At 39.7% G+C, this 26,014-nt stretch overlaps 2 protein-coding genes across 5 annotated transcripts; one reads left to right on the forward strand and one right to left on the reverse strand.

Annotated features, from left to right (window-relative positions):
• The first annotated feature begins 231 nt into the window (after nucleotides 1–231).
• Nucleotides 232–13,629, forward strand: LOC115442030 (coatomer subunit beta). The gene is made up of 20 exons (XM_030166981.2): nucleotides 232–419; nucleotides 1,340–1,431; nucleotides 1,787–2,016; nucleotides 2,535–2,704; nucleotides 3,002–3,209; nucleotides 3,554–3,691; nucleotides 3,964–4,162; nucleotides 4,301–4,446; nucleotides 4,700–4,840; nucleotides 5,162–5,323; nucleotides 5,561–5,664; nucleotides 5,856–6,037; nucleotides 6,477–6,667; nucleotides 6,882–7,014; nucleotides 7,283–7,429; nucleotides 11,087–11,248; nucleotides 11,487–11,632; nucleotides 11,802–11,891; nucleotides 12,273–12,425; nucleotides 12,737–13,629. The coding sequence occupies exons 2-20, from the start codon at nucleotides 1,341–1,343 to the stop codon at nucleotides 12,824–12,826; spliced, it is 2,883 nt and encodes a 960-aa protein (XP_030022841.1). The 5' UTR covers nucleotides 232–419; nucleotide 1,340; the 3' UTR covers nucleotides 12,827–13,629.
• A 601-nt stretch (nucleotides 13,630–14,230) lies between these two features.
• Nucleotides 14,231–24,311, reverse strand: LOC115442031 (troponin T, skeletal muscle). Of its 4 annotated transcripts, none has more exons than XM_030166982.2 (14): nucleotides 24,162–24,311; nucleotides 21,486–21,526; nucleotides 21,175–21,216; nucleotides 20,431–20,448; nucleotides 20,096–20,113; nucleotides 19,241–19,268; nucleotides 18,844–18,969; nucleotides 18,414–18,629; nucleotides 17,906–18,124; nucleotides 17,594–17,686; nucleotides 17,230–17,310; nucleotides 16,241–16,319; nucleotides 14,713–14,936; nucleotides 14,231–14,410 (listed from the first exon to the last, which is right to left on the reverse strand). In XM_030166982.2, the coding sequence occupies exons 2-13, from the start codon at nucleotides 21,506–21,508 to the stop codon at nucleotides 14,713–14,715; spliced, it is 1,167 nt and encodes a 388-aa protein (XP_030022842.1). In that variant the 5' UTR covers nucleotides 21,509–21,526; nucleotides 24,162–24,311; the 3' UTR covers nucleotides 14,231–14,410. The 4 variants fall into 4 exon arrangements, with proteins under 4 accessions (XP_030022842.1, XP_030022843.1, XP_030022844.1 ...); XM_030166983.2 differs by lacking the exon at nucleotides 16,241–16,319 and adding an exon at nucleotides 16,788–16,866; XM_030166984.2 differs by lacking the exon at nucleotides 20,096–20,113.
• Nucleotides 24,312–26,014: the final 1,703 nt, after the last annotated feature.

Raw genomic sequence — 26,014 nt, forward strand, 5'->3', positions numbered from 1 at the left:
TTTATTATTCTGTAAAAAGATATTCTTTAATTGGTTTATTCTCATCTCTTCATTTCAAATACAAATTTTTTGGGCATAAAAATAAATATAATATGAAGGATAAGAGAATTTGGAACAGTTCTTATTCAAAAATAAAAGAAAATATTTTGTTACCTATTACATTGGTAACGATTAACGAATGATATTATGTAATTATAATCGATTGTAAATAGTATTTGTAAGTGAGCATAACTATTATTAAAAAAACAAACGTCAAGCTGACGTTTAAGTTGTTGGATGTGGACACGTATTATATGTTTTGAATTGTGAAATATAACTAATTTCAGTGAAATTATTGTATATCGTGATCATTTAGTCTAATAGAAACCCAAATACCGTCGTTTTTTAGGCAAGGAAGTGTAATTTTGGACCTCTGTCAGGTTAGTTCAACCCTTACATGTCGTCATCCTACCGGACGCCTGCACCCGATATTTATCTGATAATCCTGCAAAATAGATGGAGTACGGTCCTTCAAATAATTAATATATATTTTACATTTCTTAGAAGTTGCATGTTTAGAGTTTTATCTAGTTTAATCATTCATGTTTACTTTGAGTCCTATAATGTAATTTTGTTAAGCATTAGATGCCTATTGGTAACTTCTATTTATTTTCTAATTAGATTTTTAAACCACGTCGCGTGGTGAACTTCGTCTTATATAGCTTTCAATAAACCAGCTGTAAATATTTTCATTCTATTGTATTTCAGTGTGAATATTGTAAATCAGTGTATGTAACATACTTGTAGACATATGTTTTAGGTTAAATTAGTTCCACAGTGTAGATCACAAGAACTAGAGTTTAGATAGGAAACTCAAGGTACATAATCTTGACATGTTCATTACATACAGTAGCAGAAACACTGGAAATCTGGTGGCAAGAAGTATGTTAAAATCAAATCCATGTTTGTGATATCAATCAAATATATTGATAAAGTATGCAAACACTATCTGAATATTTAAAATCAAGATAAATACCCAAAGGCATTGCCAGCCAACTGGTTCTTATTCATGTTATAAATGAAAGTTTATTAAGATTTGGATGTTTAAGAAGGAAATGCATAAATCATGATTTCAATTTGTTAACCAGATAGATGTGACCTCTTTATGTGAATAAAGAGGTACCTCTTAACATTAAAAGTAACCATTATTTTAATCCTGGATTTGTATCAATCTGGTTAAGAAAATGAAATCATGATTTGTACATTTCCTTCTAAAACATCCAAATATCTATAAAGGAAATTTTAATCTCGGTTAATGTAAAAATTATCCTGGTTGTATACATATTCCTTTTATCTGCAGCATGGCGGGCGTGGAACAGCCATGCTACACTTTGATCAACTTCCCAACAGACTCGGAGCCTCACAATGAGATGCAACTTAAGATTGATTTGGGTATGGTTTTTTTACTTACTCCACAATAACAGAACAACTAAGACTAAATTATTAGTTTCTTTTTCAAATCAAATACAACAGTAGAATTAAAAAGAGTTTTAAAGAAATAAATAGAGTACAGCCATGGCAGGTATGTTGCTAGTCTTCTTCTTTTTTATATGACCCCTCCACTGAGACAGCACTGATTTTACTAATGTCGGAATGTATATATAGATATTGAGGATGAAGAGCTGAGGTTCCTTTAAAAGCAACAAATGGAAATGTAACCACACATAAATGCACAAATGAAAAAGTTCACGTTTTGGTTACATACCTAATTCAATAACAATTGCTCTATAAATAATTTATATTGCAGAGAAGGGTGACATAAAAAAGAAGATAGAAGCACTAAAGAAGACAATCAGCATCATTCTGTCTGGTGAGAAGATCCCTGGACTGTTGATGATCATTATCAGATTTGTGCTCCCACTCCAGGACCACACCATCAAGAAGTTGCTATTGATCTTCTGGGAGATAGTGCCAAAGACAACTCCTGATGGCAAGCTCATGCAGGAGATGATCCTTGTCTGTGATGCATACAGGAAGGTAGGCTATGGCATTTGACCTATATTTTTATATTTACATACATACATAACATTACATCTATTTCCCTTAGAAGTAGGCACATCGTCATTTCACTACCTATGTTAAGTCTTTAACATAGCTAGTGTTTAATAGGGGACTCATCTATTGCTATTTAATCGGGACAATTCCAGATTGGGCTGATACTGAGAGAGAAAACAATATATCACTATCCATCCTAAAATTCGTAGGCCAAGATCTCAGGGCGATAGTGAGCAATACAACTATGCAACAATATGAATTAATAATTGAAAGTTTTGGTTTAGAACACACACTTCAATTGCTTGCGATTAGGTAGTCATAGACTTGTCCCAAAACACATTTGTGTTATAGGCCTTAGGATACTTAGTGTCCATCCAAAAATAGTGACCAAAGACTATATGAATGTCTGTAGTTCAATTATAGAAATTCTTGATCCTAATGAAATTCTTTGAAAATATGTGTGCTTAACAATATCTATAACAATGACTTCACTCTACCAGGACCTGCAACACCCAAATGAGTACATCCGTGGGTCTACGCTGCGCTTCCTGTGCAAGCTGAAGGAGCCGGAGCTGCTGGAGCCCCTGATGCCAGCTATCCGCGCTTGTCTTGATCACAGGCACTCATACGTCAGGCGGAATGCTGTGCTCGCCATATTTACCATATATCGGTAAGGTTACGGTATTATGGGCATAGGAACATGATTCATATTTACTTTTTTAATTTTAAAGGTGTTTTAGGACTATTAGATTGCAGAACACTTTTTTAGTAAAAATATTATGTTATAAAAACTCTCCATTTGCCTTTGTACTACTTCATTAAATGTAAAACTATTTATCACAATATATTTACAGAGAAAACATTGTTTAGACAATTGCAATTTTACTATGTAACACATCACTTTCAGAGAATGCGATTTACTAGGGTCAGTATAATATTTTTAGTGACCACACTTGTTTTGATTCAGTAATTTTGAGTTCCTGATCCCGGATGCACCTGAGCTGGTGGCTAACTTCTTGGAGGGCGAGCAGGACATGTCCTGTAAGCGCAACGCGTTCCTGATGCTGCTGCATGTGGACCAGGAGCGAGCGCTGTCGTACCTGTCGTCCCGGCTGGATAACGTGCACACCTTCGGGGATATACTGCAGCTCGTCATTGTGGAGCTCATTTATAAGGTAAGGCCATGAAATTGAAACAGGTCTGTTGTAGAATTATGTAGAATACGAGGTTGTAGGTTTGAATCTTGCAGAGATATTTGAGTACATGATTGATAAATCGTAACATGTATAAGTTTATTATAAGATATAAGATTTTCATGGTTTTGTCGAGACATAACTATATTTAAGGCATTGGGAGTATTCATTTATTTCAATTTAAATGTTAGCGTATTTGATTTTAATCATACACATTGTAATGGTGTGCCTAATTCATAATGTTCTTCATTGTAAGATGTGTGGTGGATTCGAACATACTCTTGCCCACTGTAATTTTTATACACATGAGTTGTTGTGTGGGGCAGGTGTGTCACGCGAACCCGTCGTCGCGGTCGCAGTTCATCCGCACGGTGTACGGGCTGCTGAACGCGGGCAGCGCCGCGGTGCGCTACGAGGCCGCCGGCACGCTCGTCACGCTCTCCAGCGCGCCCGCCGCTGTCAAGGTAAAATGTGCTTTCCAGTGTCATTACAATAAGTTTATTTTAAGTTTTTCTAAGTTTCTGATATTGTACTAGCCTATTCTATTCTAATAGACAAGTAAATTATGTCTGCTATGTTACAAAATATACTTATGGCGCTAGTTGAGAGGGTCTCGTTTTGTCTTACTGCTTACTCTGTGACTACGATGTATCAAAAGTTAAAGTTTTGCACCACATCCGACTTGAAGGACCAAAAAATTATGAGTATTTTTCCTTAACTAATGTGGTAAATATAGGCTGCGGCCGCGTGCTACATCGACCTGATAGTGAAGGAGAGCGACAACAACGTGAAGCTGATCGTGGTTGGTCGGCTGGCGGCCCTCAGGGAGGAGGCGCGGGAGGCAGCGGCGCGAGCGTTGCCGGATCTCGCAATGGATGTCCTCAGGGTGCTAGCTTCTTCAGACCTTGATGTCAGGAAGCATACTTTACAGCTGGGTATGTATGTTTAATTTTAGTTAAAAACAATTGACTTGGTGAGTTTTAGATGCGGGCGTTAATTGCCACGCATGTATCTTGAAACTTTTTGTCAGATGTGTAGGTATAAGCCCTAAACTTGTTTATTGTGTGTATCAGCGTTGGAGCTGGTGAGCTCCCGGCACGCGGAGGAGCTGGTGTCGGTGCTGCGCAAGGAGGCGGCGCGGGCGACGGCCACGGAGCACGACGACGCCGCCAAGTACCGCCAGCTGCTCGTGCGCGCCATGCACCGCGCCGCGCTCAAGGTACGCACATATTAAATCAAACTTCAAGTATATTATTTACATTCCATCTATATTAACTCTATCAGTTCGGAAAGCAGTTCTCATCAGAGAAAAACGGGCAAAAAATTCCAGGGTTCTCTATTTCAACAGCTCTTTTAAAATATTGCATTTGCACGTAGCGCTGTCTACGTAATAAAATTTTACCGAAACTAAAAATCCTGCTTAATACTATTCGAAAATAGAACAGGCAATAACAACTGTGTGTGTATGTCAGTTCCCGGAGGTGGCGGGCGTGGTGGCGCCAGCGCTGCTAGAGCTGGTGGGCGACGGCTCGGAGCCGGCCGCCCAGGACGTCATGCTGTTCCTCAGGGCTGCGCTGCACTCCTTCACCGACCTGCGGCAGCAGATATACGAGGTATGTGTCTGACTAGGCCACTCTTTAGCATAATATTATTACTGTACGGTTGAAGTAACCTATATCGCACACTACTAAAGGCTAATAAGCAATGAAGAAAAGAAAATTTGGATAGTAATAAACTCAACGCAGTCTTTATTTAGTTCTAACTCAAGTCACTATTATACTAGGAAATAATTGCAAGGAAGGAAGAATGCAGACGCATTTGGAACATAATTAAAGAATTATCGGTTTAACGATAATGATGTTAGTATTGATTGAGTTGATGATAGTGTTGACGTTGACGCTACCAACATTGACAACGCTATGGTGATTGTGTAGAAACTCCTGGAGGCGGTGCCTGCGATCCGCGTGGGTAAGATCGCGCGGTCGGCGCTGTGGCTGCTGGCGCAGTTCGCCGACACGCCCGAGAGGGCGCTCGCTGCGCTGCAGATGCTGGCCGACGTCATACCCGCGCCCACTAACCACGAGGATGCTGAAAAGGTACTGTACTACTTACGTCAGTATGTCATCATCTGACGCTTTATGGAAAAATAAACTGATGAACGGTGTCCTTATTAAATTGAATCTTTTCAACTTATTTGAAACAACGTATACGAGGGCTTAGCAGCAGTGTTATAACAATGCCGCAATGATTAACATATTGACTTTTGAAACTATCAATTAAAAATGTTTAATTCACAGCACCTTATTTAAATGTATTACAATGTTTGATAACAGGAAGAGAAAGAGTCAGCCCAGGCCAAGCCTGACACGTCAGCTCCGCGCCAATTGGTCACCAGTGATGGTACATACGCTTCGCAGTCTGCATTTAACTTGCCAGCGTGAGTGTTTCGTGTGGTTGTATGTTTTGTTCATCGAAAGTTCTATCTATATTTTTTATTAGATCTAATTATGGTAGTGTAGTGGATATTTTATCTATAAATAATGGCATAAATTTCGGTCCTTCGAGCCGGAATCACAGAATTTGTAAATGAAAAGTTGTCAAATGTATGTGATGTGACGTGGTGTGCAGCGCGGCGTCGGCGCCGGCGGGCGGGCTGTGGTGCGCGCTGTCGGGCGGCGAGGGCTTCACGGCGGCGTGCGCGGTGGGCGCGCTGTCGCGGCTGGCGCTCAAGCTGCCGCGCGCGCGCGACGCCAACCACGCGCTGCACTGCGCCGCCGCGCTGCTCGCGCACCACAAGCTGCACGCGCCCGGTACGCAACCACTACTTGTGTATCTAACACATTATTCTTTATGTAATACTTAATAATACGAAACAGAAGCACTCCTGCGAAAACTGCATCAAAATTAGTTAAAGAATAAGCCAGTAGTTCATATTTCAAATATTGTAATGTGTAGAAGAGGGCGCGTTGTGGGGATATCGCTTCATCTCTTTCTTTCGCATGCGTCGTAATTTCTGATGACGTCAAATGTGGGTATTGCGTCTCATTTCAGTTTCTTGTTAATTACCCTTTCCACCGATATTCAAAGACTTATAACTCGTTGATTTTATACCGGATTTTAATAATTCCTTCTGTGATATAATTTATATAACGTAAATATTTGATAATAGTAAAGGACAAAAATGAGTTCGGTGCCCTATTGAATGGAAACATATTATGTTACTGTTTCTAAAAATAATTCCTCGTGCAGGCACCGGCAGTGCCACGTCCGGTCTAACAGCAGACGACTCTGAACAAGCGGCCGCGCGCGTACGTGCGGCGGCGGCCCACACTGCACTGCCTCCTGCACTGCGCAGTGCGCTGTTGGACGAGCCGGGCCGCGCATTGGCTGCACTTCTAGCACTGCCTGATGCCGCGCACTTGCTCAACCCGCTGCAACAAGTAAACACACCATATCTGATGATAAATATAAGAAATTGCAAAATTTTCTAGTAAAAAAAGATACTTTCAATCATTCATAAACTTAAATAAAACATGAAAATATTGTCGTCTTGAAAGAAAAACATCGTAAGTGAAAATGGTCAGTTTTAGGAAAAACTTTTTTTTACAATGTTTTCCTGGGTTTGATCGTGATTGTGGTGCGTGCCCTGCGCAGGAGCGGCCGAGCAGTCGCAAGGATCAGCACGTGGAGGTGGAGCGCGGCATCGTGTTCGGACAGCTGGCCGGCGCAGGCGCCGCCGCGCCGCAGCACGACATGTTCGAACTCGCGCTGCACAACGCCGTGCGCGGTACTTACCTTATATAACTATTTACAATGCTACATTATACACTACTTTTATTTAATAAGCTTAATTTGGTTAGTTAATTTATTCAAAGAACATAATACTACTTCTTTGTTTTAATATTTCTAGTTCTAATGCACACAAATACGAAAGTGTTTTTTAAATTTCCAAAAAAAAATCTATATTTTTTTCTGAGTTACTCATTTGTTTCGTTTGCTTGTGTGTGGATAACATTGTAAATAACCCCAGAATTAATTATATCTGTGTGTGTCAGGCCGCACGGCGGGCGGCGGCGAGGAGCGCGGCAAGTTGTCGAAGGTGACGCAGCTGACGGGGTTCTCGGACCCGGTGTACGCGGAGGCCATCGTCGCCGTCAACCAGTACGACATCGTGCTCGACGTGCTCGTCGTCAACCAGACCGGTCAGTGCTCTACACAGCGACATCAAACACGACTCGAACTGCTGTGATTTTGATCGAGATACCAATGTGTCACTACTTTGCAGGCTAGTGTGGATAGAGGAGCATTTGCTTGTTTCACATGACAATATTTAACTTAATATGTAAAGTCTTTCGCAGCTCACTGCTGAACGATTACAAAGAATTGAGAAATATGAATACTCTGACTGTTTGAAATATTAATATCCATCAAGGCATCATTATAAATTTTGATATCTATCAGAGTATTAAGTCCGTACAACCAATATTAAACAATATGCCGAAAGTAAAAAGCAAAAAGGAAAAGTAAAAAGCATAAAAATAAACACAACAACAAGAATATATAATACCAGGAAAGTTAATTGGACGGAATTTAAAGAAAAATTTAAGCAACTTGCAGAAGAAAATGAGATCAATAAGAATGAGATAGAAAAGATAGAAGACAAAACAGAATTAGACAAGTATGTAGAAAAATACACAAAAATAATAGTAAAAACATGCGATAGTACAATACCTAAAATAAAAAATAAAAATATACTTACCATACCGTGGTGGACCGAAGAACTCACCAGGCTGAAGAAAGAAACTACCACCAGGAAGCGAAGAGTCCGTTGCGCAGCACCAGTTAGAAGACAGAAGGTCGTCGAAGAATACCTAGAAGCAAAGGAAAAATATGAAATGGAGGCTAAAAATGCACAGAGTAAGAGTTGGAAGGAATTCTGCGGGAAGCAGGAAAAAGAGGGAATGTGGGATGGAATTTATAGGGCTTTGGGTAGGGTAACAAAGAGACAGATAGACCAACCGCTTATCAAGGGCGATAAAGTCTTAAATGAAAAGGAGTCGACAATATTAATTGCCGAAACCTTTTACCCGGAAGACTCAGCAGCGGAAGATAACGCAGAACACCAGCGTGCTAGAGAACGAGCCGGACGGGTGAACGATTGGGTTCATGCTGAGAAACATGACCCTCCGTTCACCATTCACGAGCTCGAGCAAACACTGAGGAGTTTCAACCCTAAGAAGGCCCCGGGGTCGGATGGCCTTACGTCGGACGTCTGCACGCAAGCGATCACTGTGGATTCGATGTCCTTCCTATCACTGGCAAACAAATGCCTAGAGTTGGCGTACTTCCCCAGGACCTGGAAAGAAGCAACGGTCATTATACTTAAGAAGCCGGGGAAGGACAACTACAATACGGCCAAGTCGTACAGACCCATAGGCTTGTTGCCAGTGATGGGGAAGATCTTCGAAAAAATGGTGGTGGGCAGGTTGAAGTGGCACATTCTTCCCAACATCAGCGCCAGCCAATACGGATTCATGCCACAAAGGGGCACGGAGGACTCCCTCTATGTCCTGGTGAAACATATTAGGCAAAAATTAATAATGAAAAAATTGTGATAGTGATATCCCTGGACATAGAGGGAGCATTCGATAGCGCCTGGTGGCCCGCTATAAAGAACCGGCTGGCGGAAGAACAGTGCCCCGTCAACCTGCGAAGGGTGATCGCGAGCTACTTGGACGACCGACTTGTCAAGGTCAGGTATGCCGGTACGGAGATCGCGAGGAGGACCAGCAAAGGCTGCGTGCAAGGGTCGATCGGGGGGCCGATTCTGTGGAACCTCCTCCTTGATCCCTTATTAAAGGGACTCGAGCGCCGGGGCGACTACTGTCAGGCGTTTGCTGATGATGTCGTCCTGGTGTTCGATGGGGACTCCACGGAGTCGGTCCAGCGACAGGCTAATGATGCACTTGCCTACGTGCAGGATTGGGGAGTTCGTAACAAGCTGAAATTCGCACCTCACAAAACAAAAGCGATGGTTGTGACCAAAAAGCTCAAGTACGACTCGCCGATCCTGCGCATGGGAGAGGTCGATGTAGGTCTCTCCAAAGAGATCAAAGTACTCGGCGTTACCATTGACGAGGGGCTCACATTCAAGGCCCATATCACCGCGGCCTGCCGAAAGGCAATGGCCTTCTATAAAAAATTGGCCACGGCTGCTAGGGTGCAGTGGGGCTTGGGGCCTCAAATCATCCGGACGCTGTATGTTGCGGTCGTTGAGCCTACCGTGTTGTATGCGTCCAGCGTGTGGGCGCCGGCGTCCAATAAAGTATACGTCAAGAAACAGCTCGACAGCCTGCAGCGAAGTTTCGCACAGAAGCTGACGAGGGCCTACAGGACCACATCGTTAAACTCGGCTCTGCTGCTCTCGGGACTCCTACCATTGGATATAAGAGTGCGAGAAACCGCACTCTTATATGAAACCAAGAAGGGGTACTCATCGAGGGTAGCGGGAGACAGAGAGGTGGAGGTTCCTGTGGCCTTCGCCAGCTTGGACCATCCGGCGAGACGGAGGACCGTAAGGCTCCAATTACTGACGGACGGTGCAGATGTGGCCCAGCATGCTGCCGGCAGTTGTAGTATATACACTGACGGTAGCAAAATAGAGGGAAAGGTCGGAGCCTCTCTCTCCATCTGGGAGGGAGAGGCCGAGACCAGAATCAAGAAACTAAAGCTGGCGCCGTACTGCACCGTGTATCAGGCGGAGCTGCTGGCCCTCAAATATGCGGTGGATGAGGCCCTAAGCGCCAAGGCACCCCGGTGTAGCATCTTCTGCGACTCGAGGGCGGCCCTCGAAACAGTCACCAGAGGAGACTCCCTCCATCCCTATTGCGTTCGAAATAAACAAAAACTAATAACTAACAACGAACGCAACAAAAATAATACAGTTATTTTGGGTTAAAGCGCATGTAGGGTTGGAGGGGGAATGAGAGGGCCGACCGGCTCGCGAAGGATGCTGCACTGAAAATGAAGACCAGGCCGAATTACGACCGGTGCCCGATTTCATTCGCCAAACGACAGATCAGACGAGAGTCGATTGACGAATGGAATCGGAGGTATACATCCGGAGAGACCGCGTCGGTCACGAAGATGTTTTTCCCGGATGCTGTGACAGCACACCGGATTGTAATGAAAATAATTCCTGATCCAGTCACCACCCAAGTGTTTACGGGACACGGCGGGTTCTCTGAGTACCTGAAACGTTTCGGGTGCAAGGAGAGCGCGGCGTGTCCTTGCGACTCAGAACAGGAAGAAACAGTCCTGCATATCCTCGCGGAATGCCCAATATACCAACGCGAAAGACACGAAATAGAGTGTGAAATAGGCTTAGAAATTAAAAAAGAAAATATACACTTAATTATAAGAGACAAGGAAATAGGACATAAATTTATAAAATATTGCAAACAAATAGCACGTAAGGTAATAAACAAGAATAGCAATAAGTAAACAATTACTTATAATATAATATAAGGTTATATATATATAGTAATAAGTAACAAAAGTAAGAAATTATGTACCTAATAATAAGATCTAAAAATGCGTAGAAAAAAAAAAAAAAAAAACTATATATAGAGAAGTGTAAAGTAAGCATATATAAATAAATATATAAAAAAAGAAAAGAAAATGAACAAAATAACAAATATAACAATAAAACATATAAAATCTCTGGTTCTGCCAGGGGGAACGAGAAAAAAAAAAAAAAAAAAAAAAAAAAACAATATGCCGATATAGAAATCAATCCATACTGACTATATTTTCTTTAAAACCACAGTTTGAGGTAATCTTTGTTTCTGCCCCACCAGACGACACGCTGCAGAACTGCACCGTGGAGCTGGCGACACTGGGCGACTTGCGGCTGGTGGAGCGCCCCGCGGCCGTGGTGCTCGCGCCGAGGGACTACGCCACCATCAAGGCGCACGTCAAGGTCGCCTCCACAGAGAACGGCATCATATTCGGCAATATTGGTATGTTTTCTGTCAAAATTATGAATTGTTTGTTGATTTCCTTTTGCTTATTGAGTTGACTGATTCGTTGATGATAATGACGGTGACGATGCTGATCATTATGACGATTGTAACGACAAAAATATGGCGTTAATGATATCGTTTAATATATTGAAAATGCCATTAATTTTTATATCAATGATGTCATTGACGTTAACGCCGCTGCTGATATTGACGTTGACGGTTCACTTTGTTGCAGTATACGAGGTGTCCGGCGCTTCTATGGATCGGGGCGTGGTGGTGCTGAACGACATTCACATCGACATCGTGGACTACATACAGCCAGCTGTCTGTAGTGATGCGGACTTCAGGCAGATGTGGGCCGAGTTCGAATGGGAGAATAAGGTATCGGCTTGGGCTGTGACTGAGATATCGTGGGTTAGGCTCCTATTGGGAGGAATATTGATAACATGTTTATATTTTCATTGTTATTTTAAGTTTATGAAGATACGTTTTGCTTGACGTATTGTATTCAAATTACAACAAACACTACTTAAAAAAATGATTGTTCTAGGTGTCAGTAAACACAAATATAACAGACCTGCATGAATACCTGCAGCATCTCCTCGCCTCTACAAACTTGAAGTGTCTCACGCCTGAGAAGGTAATATACTGTTTTATTTTGAATGTACAACTCAATGACGTGAGGAGCATGTCGCTCATTGCATAAAATGCAACGATCATTCATAAGCAGAGGCAAGGTGCATTACCATGCATTTGTATGCATAGTAAGTAACCTACATGTGAATGAAAGACGTAACATTAACGGTCCTCAAAGTTTGTTTTACTCAATGTACACTCTCACTTTAACTTGAACATGTTTCACTGAATATGCTTTGGATGATCCCCTAACGTGAAGTACTAAATCAGTTACTCCGGTATACCATGTTTAATAGTATGGAGCTTCCGTAAATATCGAGATAAAATTAATTATAGTGAGCCCAGTGAGTTTTATTTGAATGATAAGGTATTGTTTTGTGCGCAGGCGCTGTCAGGGCAGTGCGGGTTCATGGCGGCGAACCTGTACGCGCGGTCGATCTTCGGCGAGGACGCGCTCGCCAACCTCAGTATCGAGCTGCCGCTGCACCGCGCCGGCGCGCCCGTCGTCGGACACGTGCGCATCCGCGCCAAGAGCCAGGTACGCTGCACTATATCACTATTCGACGATTTTTATTCAAACATCTCGGAATAGTCCAATTTTTTTCTAAAAATAGTATCTATTCAGTCTTAAGTTAATTCATGACTACATTCATTGATACCCACAGTTCTCATATCTATTTTCTAAAGGTAGATTGAGGTGCAATGAAAATGCCTGAAATATCGTTTCTATTATATGTAGAAAATGAAGTATAGCGCTTCTATACTTTTAGTTTGAATGCCGTTTCAAAAAGAATGACTTCACTTGTCAGATTCTATATCAATAAGTGCTAAAATCGATTTTCCTTCCAGGGCATGGCTCTCAGCCTAGGTGACAAGATCAACATGATGCAGAAGGCGCCGCAGCAGAAGCCGCCGGCCGACCCCACGCCCGCCGCCTGAGCGTCCCTTCCCTCTAATGTTAATGTAGGTTTATATTATTGTATTACAATATATCCATTATTTACTTACAATTATTACGTTGGTTTCATTCATTTAAGATGTACCAATATTGACCCTGGGACTTTTTTGACCCATTGGGGTCAAGTTTGACCCGTGTCTATTTTAAGTTGATTTATAAATTAATGTAAGTGTAGGAGTAAGCGATACAAACATACATTTAAGTAGTATACACAAATATAATTTTAAATGCGTTATGAATCTATAATTAAGTTTTCAGACAAATTTTATTTCAAACTTCCTATTTTGCTTTATTATTATTTCGTGTAAATAAAATACTAATACATTAAATATGTTATAATTTATTGGATAATATCAGTATATCCTGAATCATGTTATTACGCACCATAATAATGCAGTTTTAAGGGCTTATTCCATCATTCAAGGTGCCAAGTGTAAAAAAAATGAATATTAAAAAAAACACTATAAACCAAAAAATTATAGTATATTTACTATACTTATTTGGTCTTGAAGACTATATTTCTGATCTATTGCTGGCAACAGTCAATTTATAAGACTGGTAAGTGTTCTCTGGGTGATATTTTAAAATACACTTTACCTCATAGTATTTTCGATCATCGGTAAAACGAGATACAGTTCGATCATTAGTGAATAGAGTTTTCACCCATAACTATATTTGGATTTCAAACATTTTTTAAGCCATTTTTGTGTTGGTAGTGTTGGTTTCTACGAATAATGACATTTTGTAAACAGTTTATAGATTAAAATGAACCTTTTACAAATGATCAGTCTTTAATTTTAAATCGTATTCTATTCGCCAAATTTTGCCGATGAGTTTGTTTTTCTGTTCAATGGTTGAATCATGATTATATAATATTCTCCAATTAAGAATGAAATCCCACTTTATACCGAATAATCCGTAAGACATCGCGCCTACTTATCCATGTTACTGTTCGTATACTTTGTCGATCTAAAAATAGTCATGACCAACGCCATAGGTATTGTCAGGGCAAAATTATATGAATCTTAATGTTTTCTTCCACACGAATGTTAGATTGAAATAAAACAATTTTTCGTAGTTATTGCGGGTTTTTATATTACGATTGTCTCCCGATGTTGCGAAGACTGCCTTCATGGTCACGAGAGGGACTGTCATCTCCTATCAGTGGCGAAAGGTGCAATTTTCCGAGGGACCCGACACACATCATTTAGGTACCAAAATGCATAAATGCAGTCTGCCAATCGTTGTGATGATAATTAGATCCACATAAGGGGAATCCCTTCGCCACTGTCCCCTATAGTTTTATTTATATACTTTACTAATTATTCTGCATATCGATTAGTTATAGAATTTACCATCACAGGGATTTAATAAACAACTCGGTGTGTTGAAATAAATTAGTTTAATGTATCGTCATGGTTGTCAGCGACGGTGCGAATGATTTTGACAGTATAAATAATAAAAATAACTTTAATAGAAATAAGTTAATGGTTACAAAACAGTGCGGTCCGACGCGTGTGGCTCGTGTCGGCGGGCCTGGCTCCACTGCTCGGGGCGAGTCACATCTGACAAAAGAAATACATTTAGTATATTACTCATACTTACTAAAAATCAATAGTTTTTAATATTGAAATAATTTAAAAAATCAGTTTAGTTGATACAAAAAATACTTTCTAGAAATACGATTCTTTCTAATATTAGTGCGCTTCAATAAATTGACTCCTCCTGGCTGGAGTTTTTTAGACATTATTTTCACGTGTATTCGTTGTAATTATAAACACTTTCTTGTTTATGTAAACAGTAAAACAACTTTTTTAGGGCTATCTCATTCTATCACATTATACGCGTTCAATTAAGGTATACTCACTTATTCCTCCTCCTCTTCTTCTTCCTCCTCCTCCTCCTCTTCCTCTTCCTCTTCTTCTTCCTCTTCAACTTCTTCTACGACTTCCTCCTCTTCCTCTTCGGGTTCAGGCTCGTACTGAGGTTCCTCCTCTTCGGGTTCGGCCTTGACGTCCTCCTCGCCCTCGGGCGAGTCGGTCTCACCCTTCTTCTTGCCGGGCCTCTCGCCGAACCACTTGGGCAGTCTCGCTGTTTGGATAATAGATGTTTAGTGGGTTAACAGACTGGTGGCCTCAACATTTTTTTTTTATTTCTAATAGTAATGTCGTTCTATGCAGTGATTGGTAATTTAAATTCTCGATTTGATTCATCGCCAAGATTATGTCGGCCAGCAAATGCTATTGGCACTAACGAAATCTTTCACTCTGATATTTAATTAGGAATACTCTAAAATAATATTAATTGCATAAGTACTGGCTTACCGAAGTTATTTTTTGATGTGATATCCATCAGTATTTTTTTAACGTACTACTTTGACTAATTTAATCAGATAATATTTAATCTTATATGAGTAATTATGTTTCTACACTACTTGTATATGAATTATAAACATAAAAAAATAAGGAATAAGGATTTTCTACATAACAAGTGCAAGAAATCAACGTGCTACATGAATTTGAACACAAGATGCATGTGTACTTCATTGTAAACTGCTACTAAATGTTTGTGATCTTATTTATATTGAATTTTATGTTCTGAATATTATTTTTTATTTTCCGTCAAAATTCAACACGATAAATTGCTTTTTGGATTCTAAAATATTTAATCTAATTAAAACATCGGTTCTTAACATGATAAGTATAATGTTTCCGAATGCAAATCTGCCTTCTACATTATATCATTGACAATCTTGCCTTAAAAATTCAGATAGCTATCTAGAATATTTGTACGCAATTAAGAGTCCTTAAACCCTGTTGTTTCTCGTATCATTCCAAATTGTTCGCGTTCAGATACTTGGCACGCACCACGCAGGAAATAGCAGATCCGTTTTCTTTATTTTAATGCCAATTCACGCGGGAATTGTTTGGGTTTAACAAATAGCTCCACAACAACGTGCGGTTCATTTGAATTACAGCCAAATTCACTTGAAATATGCAATTAACTATTTGGCGAAATACCAGCCACGAAGCGCCAAGGTGGGCCTCGAACATTAAATAGACGATATCATATAATAAATAATATTAATTCACTCTCGGCTCATATTTCTTTCGTCGCCTACATTTATAATGACCCTTTTAATCTAATTCGCGATTTGGAAGGTTGAAATAGTTTCGGATGTACAGTTGTTGAGCGCCAACTGTGACTAATTTATAGACGCAAATCGGTTTTGTATCTACCATAATCTAGTACCAATCGTATCTCATAAACAAATTTTTAAACCCATAAAAGAAGACCTAGATAATGAAACAGTATATACTATAGCACATATAGTCATGTTGAAGGTTGACGGGACTGACACGATAATTAAATTTAGATGGTCTCTAGTTACTTACTCTTTTGCCTGCCACCGAATTGATCGGCCTTCTCCTGCCACACCTTCTCGAGGAAGTCCTTGTTCAGTTTCTCTAGGTCCTAGATGGAATGTTAACACAAGGTCATTTGTGGTTACGTTACAACGGTGTGCACACGAAAGGGTATGTGCGTTTGGTACACTATCAAATATATTTGGGAAATTATGGCGTACATAAATGTATGTAACATAAATACTTGATGATAATTAATGGACGCTAAGGTATAACAGAACTCGTGATGATTCAAACATCAATAATGATAGTGAATCTATTGTAACGAGTCTAGACCTCATTGTAATTGATGATAGATCCAATACGAATGCAAATTTACTCGATAAAATAGACAGTGACATTAAATACCAAGTAAGAACTTTACAAACATAGGATAATGTTTGGGGATCTTTGATTCTTTCCCAAATACCATTTGACAGTGTGATATGGAGATGGGTACAGATGCGGTCATGCCGTGACGACATGCATCGTTCTCAAGGGACAAACTCCGTTCAAACGGCGGGCGACCGCTCCTTACTTTTAGTACGGTTCATAAATTCCTCCATTTTTTCTTTCCACAACTTATCCAATATTTCAGCAGTTTGTGCATCGAAACCCTGCGTTTAAAATACTCTTTGAATATTGTTTGTGTGTTTGTTTAGAGGAATCTGTGCCGTGTGTTGTGAAGCTGCACTTATTGTATTGTATTTCAGTTTTGTGTACTTTTTAGATACTAGAACTAGCTTTTGCTCTCGGTTAGTTTCTACAAGTAAATTAAATATAATAAGTCTTCATTCCTCTTTGCAATAAAATATTTAAAATTTTGTATTAACGTCTTATCATTGGCGAGGAGAGGAAATAGAATTTTATAAATTTCTTTGACTATTCTGATACTACTGTTATTCTTGCAGATCTTAACTACGTAATTTTGAACTATAATAGCAGTTTGTAAATTAATATTGTAGTATGATTAAACTTACACCCTCGAACAGTTTCTTTTTGTCGTCGTAGGACCTTGTGTCCACACGCCTCTCGTACTTGGAAGCTACCTGGATTTTGGGCTGTAAACATACGTGATTGTTAGTAATTTCCTTTATAAAATCTTAGTAGTTGGTGATAGGATTCAATTACTAAAACTCAAAATTGTTCGAAATGAACGTGAAAATTATATGGATTTCTTTATTAAAATGTTTCAAAAATTTTAATGGAGTGTCTCGAAATATCTGTGGAAAATTTATATCTATTGGTGTCAAGATAATTGTTTACGAATTTAATATTTTTATGATTATAATTTACAAATTTGTGTCAGATATATTTGTATTATATAGACTAGTGTTTTCTTACCGGGTGTTTGCCTGTAAGTGCCTCGGGGTCGAGACCCTTCTTGAGAGCTTTGTGCCTCAGTTGCTGCTTCTGTCTTTCTTTGAGCTCTTTTAACTGGAGACAAATGCATTTTTTTATTAATCACATTGGCTGCAAGGTTATCATTTACAAAACGTAAATAGAAAATTGATCTCAAAATGAAAAATCATTTGAATATATCTTTAATGGGAACTAAGAAAGGGATGGAAACATTAACGGTATCTTCATACAATTACAATGGATAAGACTAGAAAATTACGCTGTTTTACTATATTTAAAGTATGATATACTCACGTCGTAGTCCTGTCTCTTTTGCCTCTCCTCGAGATCGTATTTCTCTGTCTCGAGCTTGACGATGCACTCCCAGAGCTCCTGTGCCTTCTGTCGCAGCTTATCTACGGAGAGACCCTCGATGTTCAGCGGCTTGATGCGGATGGACAGTGAGATCTTCTTCTCTTCTTCCAACTGTTCCTTGGTCTTGTTGCGTTCCAGCTGGGCGTTGCTGAGGCCAAACTAGACGAACATAAATTCTCATTAGTATTGTTGTAGCTCTTTATAGAATACTTTGGCTTACTCGGAGATGTATAATGAAAGTTGCGTGATTAACGATTCAATTAGCAATTCTCTTGGGAATAACTAAATGATAAAATATTGAAATATAATGGAGTTTTGTTCTTCTTGTGTTATATGTTATGACACTACTTGTTTATTATCTTTGATTCAAATTCTTCTTTGATCATTCGAAAAATTCGTAATTCGTGACAAAATTTCCTTAAAAATCCACTATTGTAATAAGACTTACGTTGTCGCTCTTCTTTTGGATGGTGAAGTTGGGTCCGGTCTTGCTTGATTCCTTCATCGCCTGGAGCATGGCCTGGCGTTTCTTCTCGGCTTCCTCGAGCCGCTGCCTCTTCTCTTCGATGTCGCGCTGTTTCTTCTCTTCAATTTCGCGCACCCTCCTTTCTTCCTCCTCCTTCTTCTTTTGGGCGAGGCGCTTCTCTTCTTCAGCGCGGGACACCTGATCGAACAAAATAAGTGAGAATAAGATCGTGTCTAGTTTTGTGAGTTATTATGTAAATTATAAGCATCATTTAGAACATTATTGTGTGGAAGAGCTCCGTCTAGGTCTTTTCCTATGATATTCTCCCAACCAATTCATTATTAGGTAAAAAAAATCTTGAGCGCGAGCTATAGCTGTCTATTGCTTCTATTGAACCAAATAGCTTGCTTACCTTGCGCTTAGCCTGCTTCTCTTTGAGGCGTTTGAGCTCCTCCTCTTCCTTGGCCCGTTGTTTGCGCCATTCGTTGATGTACTCCTTCAACTGCTCGTCCAAGTCCGACCGCTTCTGGTCTTGACGCTGTCAATAAGAATACAATGTTTACAGTCGTGTCAGCTGTTTGGAGTATTGCCCTAGAAACGAGTAGGTAAGTAAGTGTTAACTAGCTTTTGTGAATATTCAAACTCTGATATATTACCTATATCTGATTTATTTTTTCTACTATTTAAAAACTGTGGTAGATATGTTTTGGAAATTTTTCATTATTTATAAGTTGGTAAATATCTGTTTCCTACGGCTATTTAAATGGATTAGAGAATATGAGTGTAAGAAATTGAATAATTTTAATTACCTTGATAAATTCTGGATCTCCCTCACCCCTGTAAACATAAATAATAATCAATGATCGTCCTTGCGCTCGCGCAGATGTTAATGTTAGAATACCGTTTACAAGTTACAACGGCAACAGTACAATATGTAACTTATGTTACGGTGATATTGAGTTCCAACGGAGATATTAACTCGTTAGATTATAAGTTCGTTTTCGTTACGCCCTTCCATAAGCATTCAAGCAGGGACAACGGGCTCGCACTGTACAGTGTTAAGTTTAGCTCTTATATGTCGTGTCGTGAACTACATGATAACTGTTAACATTTTAATTCTCTGTATTATGTACTTGTTCTCTGATATTGTTTAATTTGATTCCGAATTACTGTACGTGTACCTACTGACCTACTCGTACAAACCTTCCACGTTAAGTGTAATCTGTATTGTAAATGATGATTATTTTTGCGGGGACCACTTAAATGATACTTGTAATTGCCGTGGTGATGGTATACATACACATAATTATTACTATATTATTTCATGTACAGGTAGTCATGCTTTTGTGTCATCGGTTCATGCAATAAACGGGGAAACGTCGGAGGGAACTCGACCGGTTTCCCGTTGACCGACATGTAGTGGAGAGATGGCGCGGGCGCAACGCGGGCGCAGCGCGGCGGCTCTAAATAGACCGCCGCCGCGTGGCGCGCAAAAATAGCGAACGCCGCGCACCGGCCCAGCGATACCGCTCATCTGGCCGGTGCCGACCGCGATAAATCTGGAATTTGGGAGCGATCGTAAAAAAACACGCGCCCGCGCCTCCGCCAGTTAATGATTGCTATTATCTATAGTTAGTGACACCACAGAGAGCGGTGCAACTTACGCGATCGATGGTCTACTCCTAGAAACAGAAAACATCAATCAGCCTCTACTTCTCTTTACAATATACTACTTAACGCAAAATTCATTGCTTCATTGAGCAAGCGGTGAGACATTATTCAGCGCGTTCACGATGCAAACACTGCGTTACAAGCGGTCCTCGAGGAACTTCGTAATTTTGGTTTATTCATAGAGAATTGTTCGCAAAGCACCAAATCAAATAGTGCATGGACACCGAAGTTAATCCAAATGCCAATCATTCCAATCGTGTAACACAATACATTGTTTTTGGCCGAGAAGCGAAGCTACTAACTAGAAATGAATGCAATGTTTACTTACTCAGGTTTCGGAGCGGGTCTTCGCAGAGCAACCACGACGGCGGCGACGGAAAAGAAAAATATATTCGATTAGATTCTGCGATACGCTGTATCAACACAAATAACATATAGACCAACAGGAAGCTCGAACAATTAGTGCGCACGCGACTGTCCAAAACAAATTAACAATGTACAAAAACTCGATACCACTTTACCTCCACGAAACGCAGTCCACGTCTACTCTAGTTCTAATCTCCGGAGAGATCTAATGCGTCTACACTATATAGTTGTTACATGAAAGAGTACGAGGTTAGGAAGCGAGTATCGCGCGCAGCACCTAGAGTAGTTCAAGTCACTGGAAGCCACATAAGCGATGTATTAAGCGCTAGAAGCGTTAGGATAGCTGTCTAAACTTAGCCTAACGAGCGAAGTGAGTGTAAGTGCCGGATCAACCAAAATGGCACGCCACTTACTTCCTGCAACAAAAAGAGAGAAAAGGATTTGGTGAGGGCGTGCAACAAGCCCAAGATATGGGAGACCGGAGAAATCGGGATCAAAACTTGCAGCCATGCGTCCAACCGATGGAGCTTTAGATTTAACACCCGAGATGCCTTTTGCGTGAAAACCCATTCGAAAGTTTTGGAAATGAAAGTCCGCCAAGGCAAAGTAAGAAACCAGGCCCAGAAAAGCTCAAGTGTATAAAACCAAACAAGATCTATAATCACTAGTCAGGGGCTCGTATGTTACAATCGCGGCGTATACTTACGTCTCCGGGACGTCTTCTTCAATTTCCTCCTCTTCGGAGCCACTGTGGAGAAACAAACGAGTCAACACCACATTGTGCAGTAGAAACATGAAATATCCTCCGAACTTACGATCACAAATCAAAACAGAATTAACACAGGACATATACAATTTACACATATATCTATAACATATACTATATGTGGACATTGGATAGACATATACTATGTATGGGAAACGGCATCTTGTTTACATAAGTGTTGTGTTTTTGAATCTTACGCGTGTGTCCTGACTGTGACGTCATGTTCGTTTGATGTTTTTGTTTATACTTACGAATATTCTTCCTCGTCAGACATGATGGTAGTTTATTTAGTCTGTAAAGAAAAAATATATGTTTACATTTACGGAACGGCTGTTATTTTTGGGTTTAGTGGAATCTTATACAAAACCGAGTCATTAGGTCACATGATCTCGTTTTAAACTCAACGTTCCGTAGCTTTTTATTATAGTTCTTGGATAATTTAAGTTGTATTTAAAAATATCGATAGCAACGTCATTAAGGTTAAGGAAATGATGTCGTGCCTTTAGATATTTTATTTGCATTTGTTTTTAATTTTCTCGTAATTAAACGAGAAAATTTAATTGTAACTGATTTAAAAACTAAGCTATAAATCTGTTTTCGAGTCAATAAGGCAAATAGTTTATATTTTTGTATGTATATTTGTGTCTTAATCAGTTACTCTTTAATAATTAGAATCTATGATTTATTCCGCTTTTATTATTTCCTTCATCTTTTGAAGGCATAAATGTCCAATAACTAGTAACATATTTTGAAAAGTAAATTCTTGATTCCCAATAAAAATAATAAGTTTTTTATTTAAATATTGTTCTTTTTAATATGGGATATTTGTTTTTTTTTAGCTGAAACCGCCATGAATATCTGTTAATAGTGAATCGAAACCAAAAGTATTCCTGTTATGTTATTACTTATAAATTCCGATCGATGCCACGTGGTCCCGTCGATCGTTATTTCAGTTTCATATGTTTATGCTGCCCTATCACAGCAAGGTCGGTAACAAACGAATACCGATCGTAAAGCAATAGATTCGATAGCGTCTACTTCGTTTTTAGGTAACGCAACACATTAATCATCATTTTTAATGCATGACTATGCTTGTTTACCTTTTACACTTCTGTACTTATGGATATTATTACTGTGCGAAACTTCAAAATTGATTTTGTGTGTATTTGTTTCTAGATGAATCTATCCTTCAGTCGTGGTAGATCGAACATCGAAAAACAATGTTATCTCGCTTAAGCCAAATATAAAAAAGTGCGTGGGCGCGGTGGAACGTGTACATTTGAAACTTGCTTATTGTTTATGAAACGTGTTATTTTTAGCGGTTTTATCTTACTCGCCATTAAGCACACCTACGGGCGGCGCGCTGGCAACCGTTCAAACTTCGGGTAAAATTGGATTCCGCGCCACTCTGTGTTGCCTGGGATTCCGATTTCGCGCGTCCGTTAGTTAATTCTGAATGTTATCTAACATTTTTTAAGTGCCCATTACTACGGTTATAAAAGCTGTTCTTTATTTAATTGATTGTATTTGTGGTTTATATTGTATTTAATTCAATCAATCATTTAAATCAGCATTTTGATAAATCCGTAAACGCGTTAAACTTTTTTTTCTGTTGTTTTCCAAATAAAGTAAAATAAAATAAAATTATGTTTATAAAATTACTTTGATTCTGCAAACAGTTTAGCAGATCTTCCAAAGTTTTTTCACATTAGCTTCTATTCCAAAGTATCTTCAAGTTAATTCCTAAAGGTTCAATATTTCTCAAACTAATTGACCTATGAAATTCAATCGGAAGTGGTGTTCCGTCAGCAAAGGAAACCGGACACGATGTTAACACGGCTTGGCTAACACCCAAAGGTGTAACAGGGCTAGCAACAAGAAAAATAATCTATTTCAAAGTCACAGCAAAAACCCAAATTCATTTCAACTCAACACTGGAGTTAGGAACTATAATTAAATTTGAAGTAAATTAAATTAGAAGTAAACATTTTTGGAACTAAAGCAAAGTCGGTCAAATAGATTGAATAGAAAGTAAACGTGACAGAACTCATCGCCTAGGTTCAGACATGGCAAATTGATACGATCCTGAATGCTGTTCATCATCGCCTGCTAGTCCTTCCGCATTATTGATCAATTGAATTCAATCGATTGTCATCAAACTATCAAGAACGTCATGCATTAATGACACAGTGTTGACTGATTGATTTTATTTTTATACGATGTTTGTTTGTTTAATTTGTTATTTACGATCTATATGTACTGTAGTAAGTCTGTCATCAATTAATTAGTTTTGGAACACGTATTTTTTACAGTTTTTGTACTTCACATTAAAAATTGCAGAACTTGACAGATTTATCAAATTTCGTTAAATATGGAAAAAAAATCAATCATAAGTGGCCTTGAAAAGAAAGCCTCATTCACGGAGTTACATTTTTTTATTTTGATGGAAAAGCCTTCTAAAATCATGCATTAAGTATATTCAAGGACACAAAAAAAATTCAAGGACATCCGAACTTCAAATAATACGTAAAAGCTATTATCAGTGACAAGATAACTAAAACTCATATTTCTTACTGTGACGAACTCTAATCGTGTTAGACATTACTTAAAACTAACTTTTAGTAATTTACGGGTATAGTGTGTAGTGTAAATGCATAAAATATACAGGGCGTGTCAAGTCGTGTGATTTGATGTTCCATACATTCACATGGTCGGTAGTCGGTACGGTAAGGATGCGCGGACGCCGAGCGGTAACGTAATCCGCGCTATACAAGGCGCTGGGCGGGAGTTAGACGTGACGGCGCGCCCCTTTTGGTGCACATCGCGCGCGTATTTTTAGAGCGAAGGCTCACACGTCCTGCGGAGGTTGTCGCAACACGTACACACTATGGACCCTGAACACTGCACTGTCACGGCGCGGCACTTACGTCGCACGGGTGGAAGACGGTCACTCAGTCACTCGGCTCTTCGACCGGCAGCACAGCGACGTTGGAATGTGGAGTCCGCGGCGACCGGGGCGGCTCTGACCGGAGGCGGGCGGCGGCGCGCGCGCACTCCTCGAGCCTGCACCCGCCCCGCTCACCCCCCCGCGACTATATTTAGCCTCGGTCATTTTTGAACCGACGATCACGGGCCAGCTCCGGTTTCTAAAGGCAGCCAGTGCGAGCGCGTCACGGTGCAACGGCCAGCCGGCGATGAGGAAGCCGAAGGCAGTACCTTGCGGGCCAACCGTGATGAAGGTTGCCCTGGATAATGAAACTGCTGATGGATTGATAAATGGTGTGATTGGATGCTCTTGGGAGCTGTCGATGTGTATTTTTACGATGCTGTTTGTATGTCTAATGTCCATGCTGTACTCTCTGCGTCATGAGTTGATGTCCTGGTACTGCCTACTGTACTTATTCATGCAGCTTTTTGAATAACGATAAAAGTCTTGTATGTCGTTTAAACGTTTCAATTAGTAGAATTCTTATTTTGAATCAAAAACTATAAGAATTAGGCGGTAGCCTGCAACTTTTAATTTCAGAATTTTGAAATTATGATGCACGAGGGTGGTAATTGCTAATGGGTAGTTGATTGTGATTAATACATAAAAAATATCGTCAGTCTCTGGCAGTTCACAGCTAAACATAGACCACCTCTAAAGATTAAGAGCTAGAAAAATATCAAAGGGGGCAAAAATGCAGGCTCGGCTTGCAGGCAGGCATTTTATCTGGTGATAAATGGTCACTGCTCTTAAATACCCATAGTGACAGCGGAATCCGGTTGAAAGTGTTAATGAATTCCAACGGAAGGATTGGGGATTTTGCAATTCATCACCTCCGTTTTTCCTTACCGCACAGTTACTTAATGTGGCCTTTCTACCAGATAGTGCTTCGTGTAAACAATATCATCATAATTAATCTGACAATCATGAGCACTTAACATGAAATAATCCACCTACTTCCTTGTTGGCATAAAAAATCGCTCTTGAATCCAGGATACTGCTCTTTCTAGCGACATGACATTCTTACCAACAGCAATTATAGACAATGTAAATGTATTATAATACATTTACTTTGGTTAAAATCACTCGACAACTTGATATCTATGCTATTATATAAAGCTGAGAAGTTTATTTGTTTGTTTGAACACGCCAATCTCAGAAACTACTGGTTTGAATTCAAAAATTATTTTAGTGTTGGATAGCCCATTTATCGAGGAAGGCAAAAGGCTATGACCAATAAGAGCGGAGCATGAATAGAAAATGTTGCTTCCGTTTGACAAAAAAAAAAACGGAAAATTTATTCCTTTTGCACGCAACTTTTCTAAGCAACAAGAATGTATGACTGAATTGTTCCTCTTAAAAATAAAAAATAATATATTACTAAGTTGCCCGTCGCGTCACTCTGTTAGTCGGAACACGATAAACTCAAAAACTGCCTTCCAGATTTCAATGAAATCTGTTAAGTACGGGGATGTGATGGAGACCTTGGGAAGGACATAGGATTTTTATCCCAGACAACGCTTGCACGCCGGCGAAATCGTGATCAAAAGCTATATGGTATAATAAATGCGATAGTTGGAATGTTTAAAAGTTAATCATGCCAGAACGGCTGAACGCATGTGAATGAAATTCGGCATAGAGTTAGGTATATTATAGCCTAGAATAGCATATAGGCTACTTTTGTCCCGGAAAAACTGTTGTGCGCGAGCGGAGCCGCGAGCAATGTATTATAAAATTGCTTTAAAGTAAAATTAGTTTTTGGATTTTATAGCGGATTTTTATAATTTAATTTTC

The sequence above is a fragment of the Manduca sexta genome, chromosome 22 (genome assembly GCF_014839805.1).
Source record: "Manduca sexta isolate Smith_Timp_Sample1 chromosome 22, JHU_Msex_v1.0, whole genome shotgun sequence".
NCBI classification, from domain to species: Eukaryota; Metazoa; Arthropoda; class Insecta; order Lepidoptera; family Sphingidae; genus Manduca; species Manduca sexta.

Excerpts from the sequence above, each read along its gene's own strand:
- LOC115442030 (XM_030166981.2), top strand. The coding sequence starts at position 1,341 with ATGGCGGGCGTGGAACAGCCATGCTACACTTTGATCAACTTCCCAACA. Across the intron at positions 2,017-2,534 it reads TCTGTGATGCATACAGGAAG|GACCTGCAACACCCAAATGA; the intron begins GTAGGCTATGGC and ends TCACTCTACCAG. Across the intron at positions 6,668-6,881 it reads TGCTCAACCCGCTGCAACAA|GAGCGGCCGAGCAGTCGCAA; the intron begins GTAAACACACCA and ends TGCCCTGCGCAG.
- LOC115442031 (XM_030166982.2), bottom strand. The coding sequence starts at position 21,508 with ATGTCTGACGAGGAAGAATATTC. Across the intron at positions 18,125-18,413 it reads TCCAAAAGAAGAGCGACAAC|TTTGGCCTCAGCAACGCCCA; the intron begins GTAAGTCTTATT and ends ATGTTCGTCTAG. Across the intron at positions 14,937-16,240 it reads ATTCGGTGGCAGGCAAAAGA|CGAGACTGCCCAAGTGGTTC; the intron begins GTAAGTAACTAG and ends TTATCCAAACAG.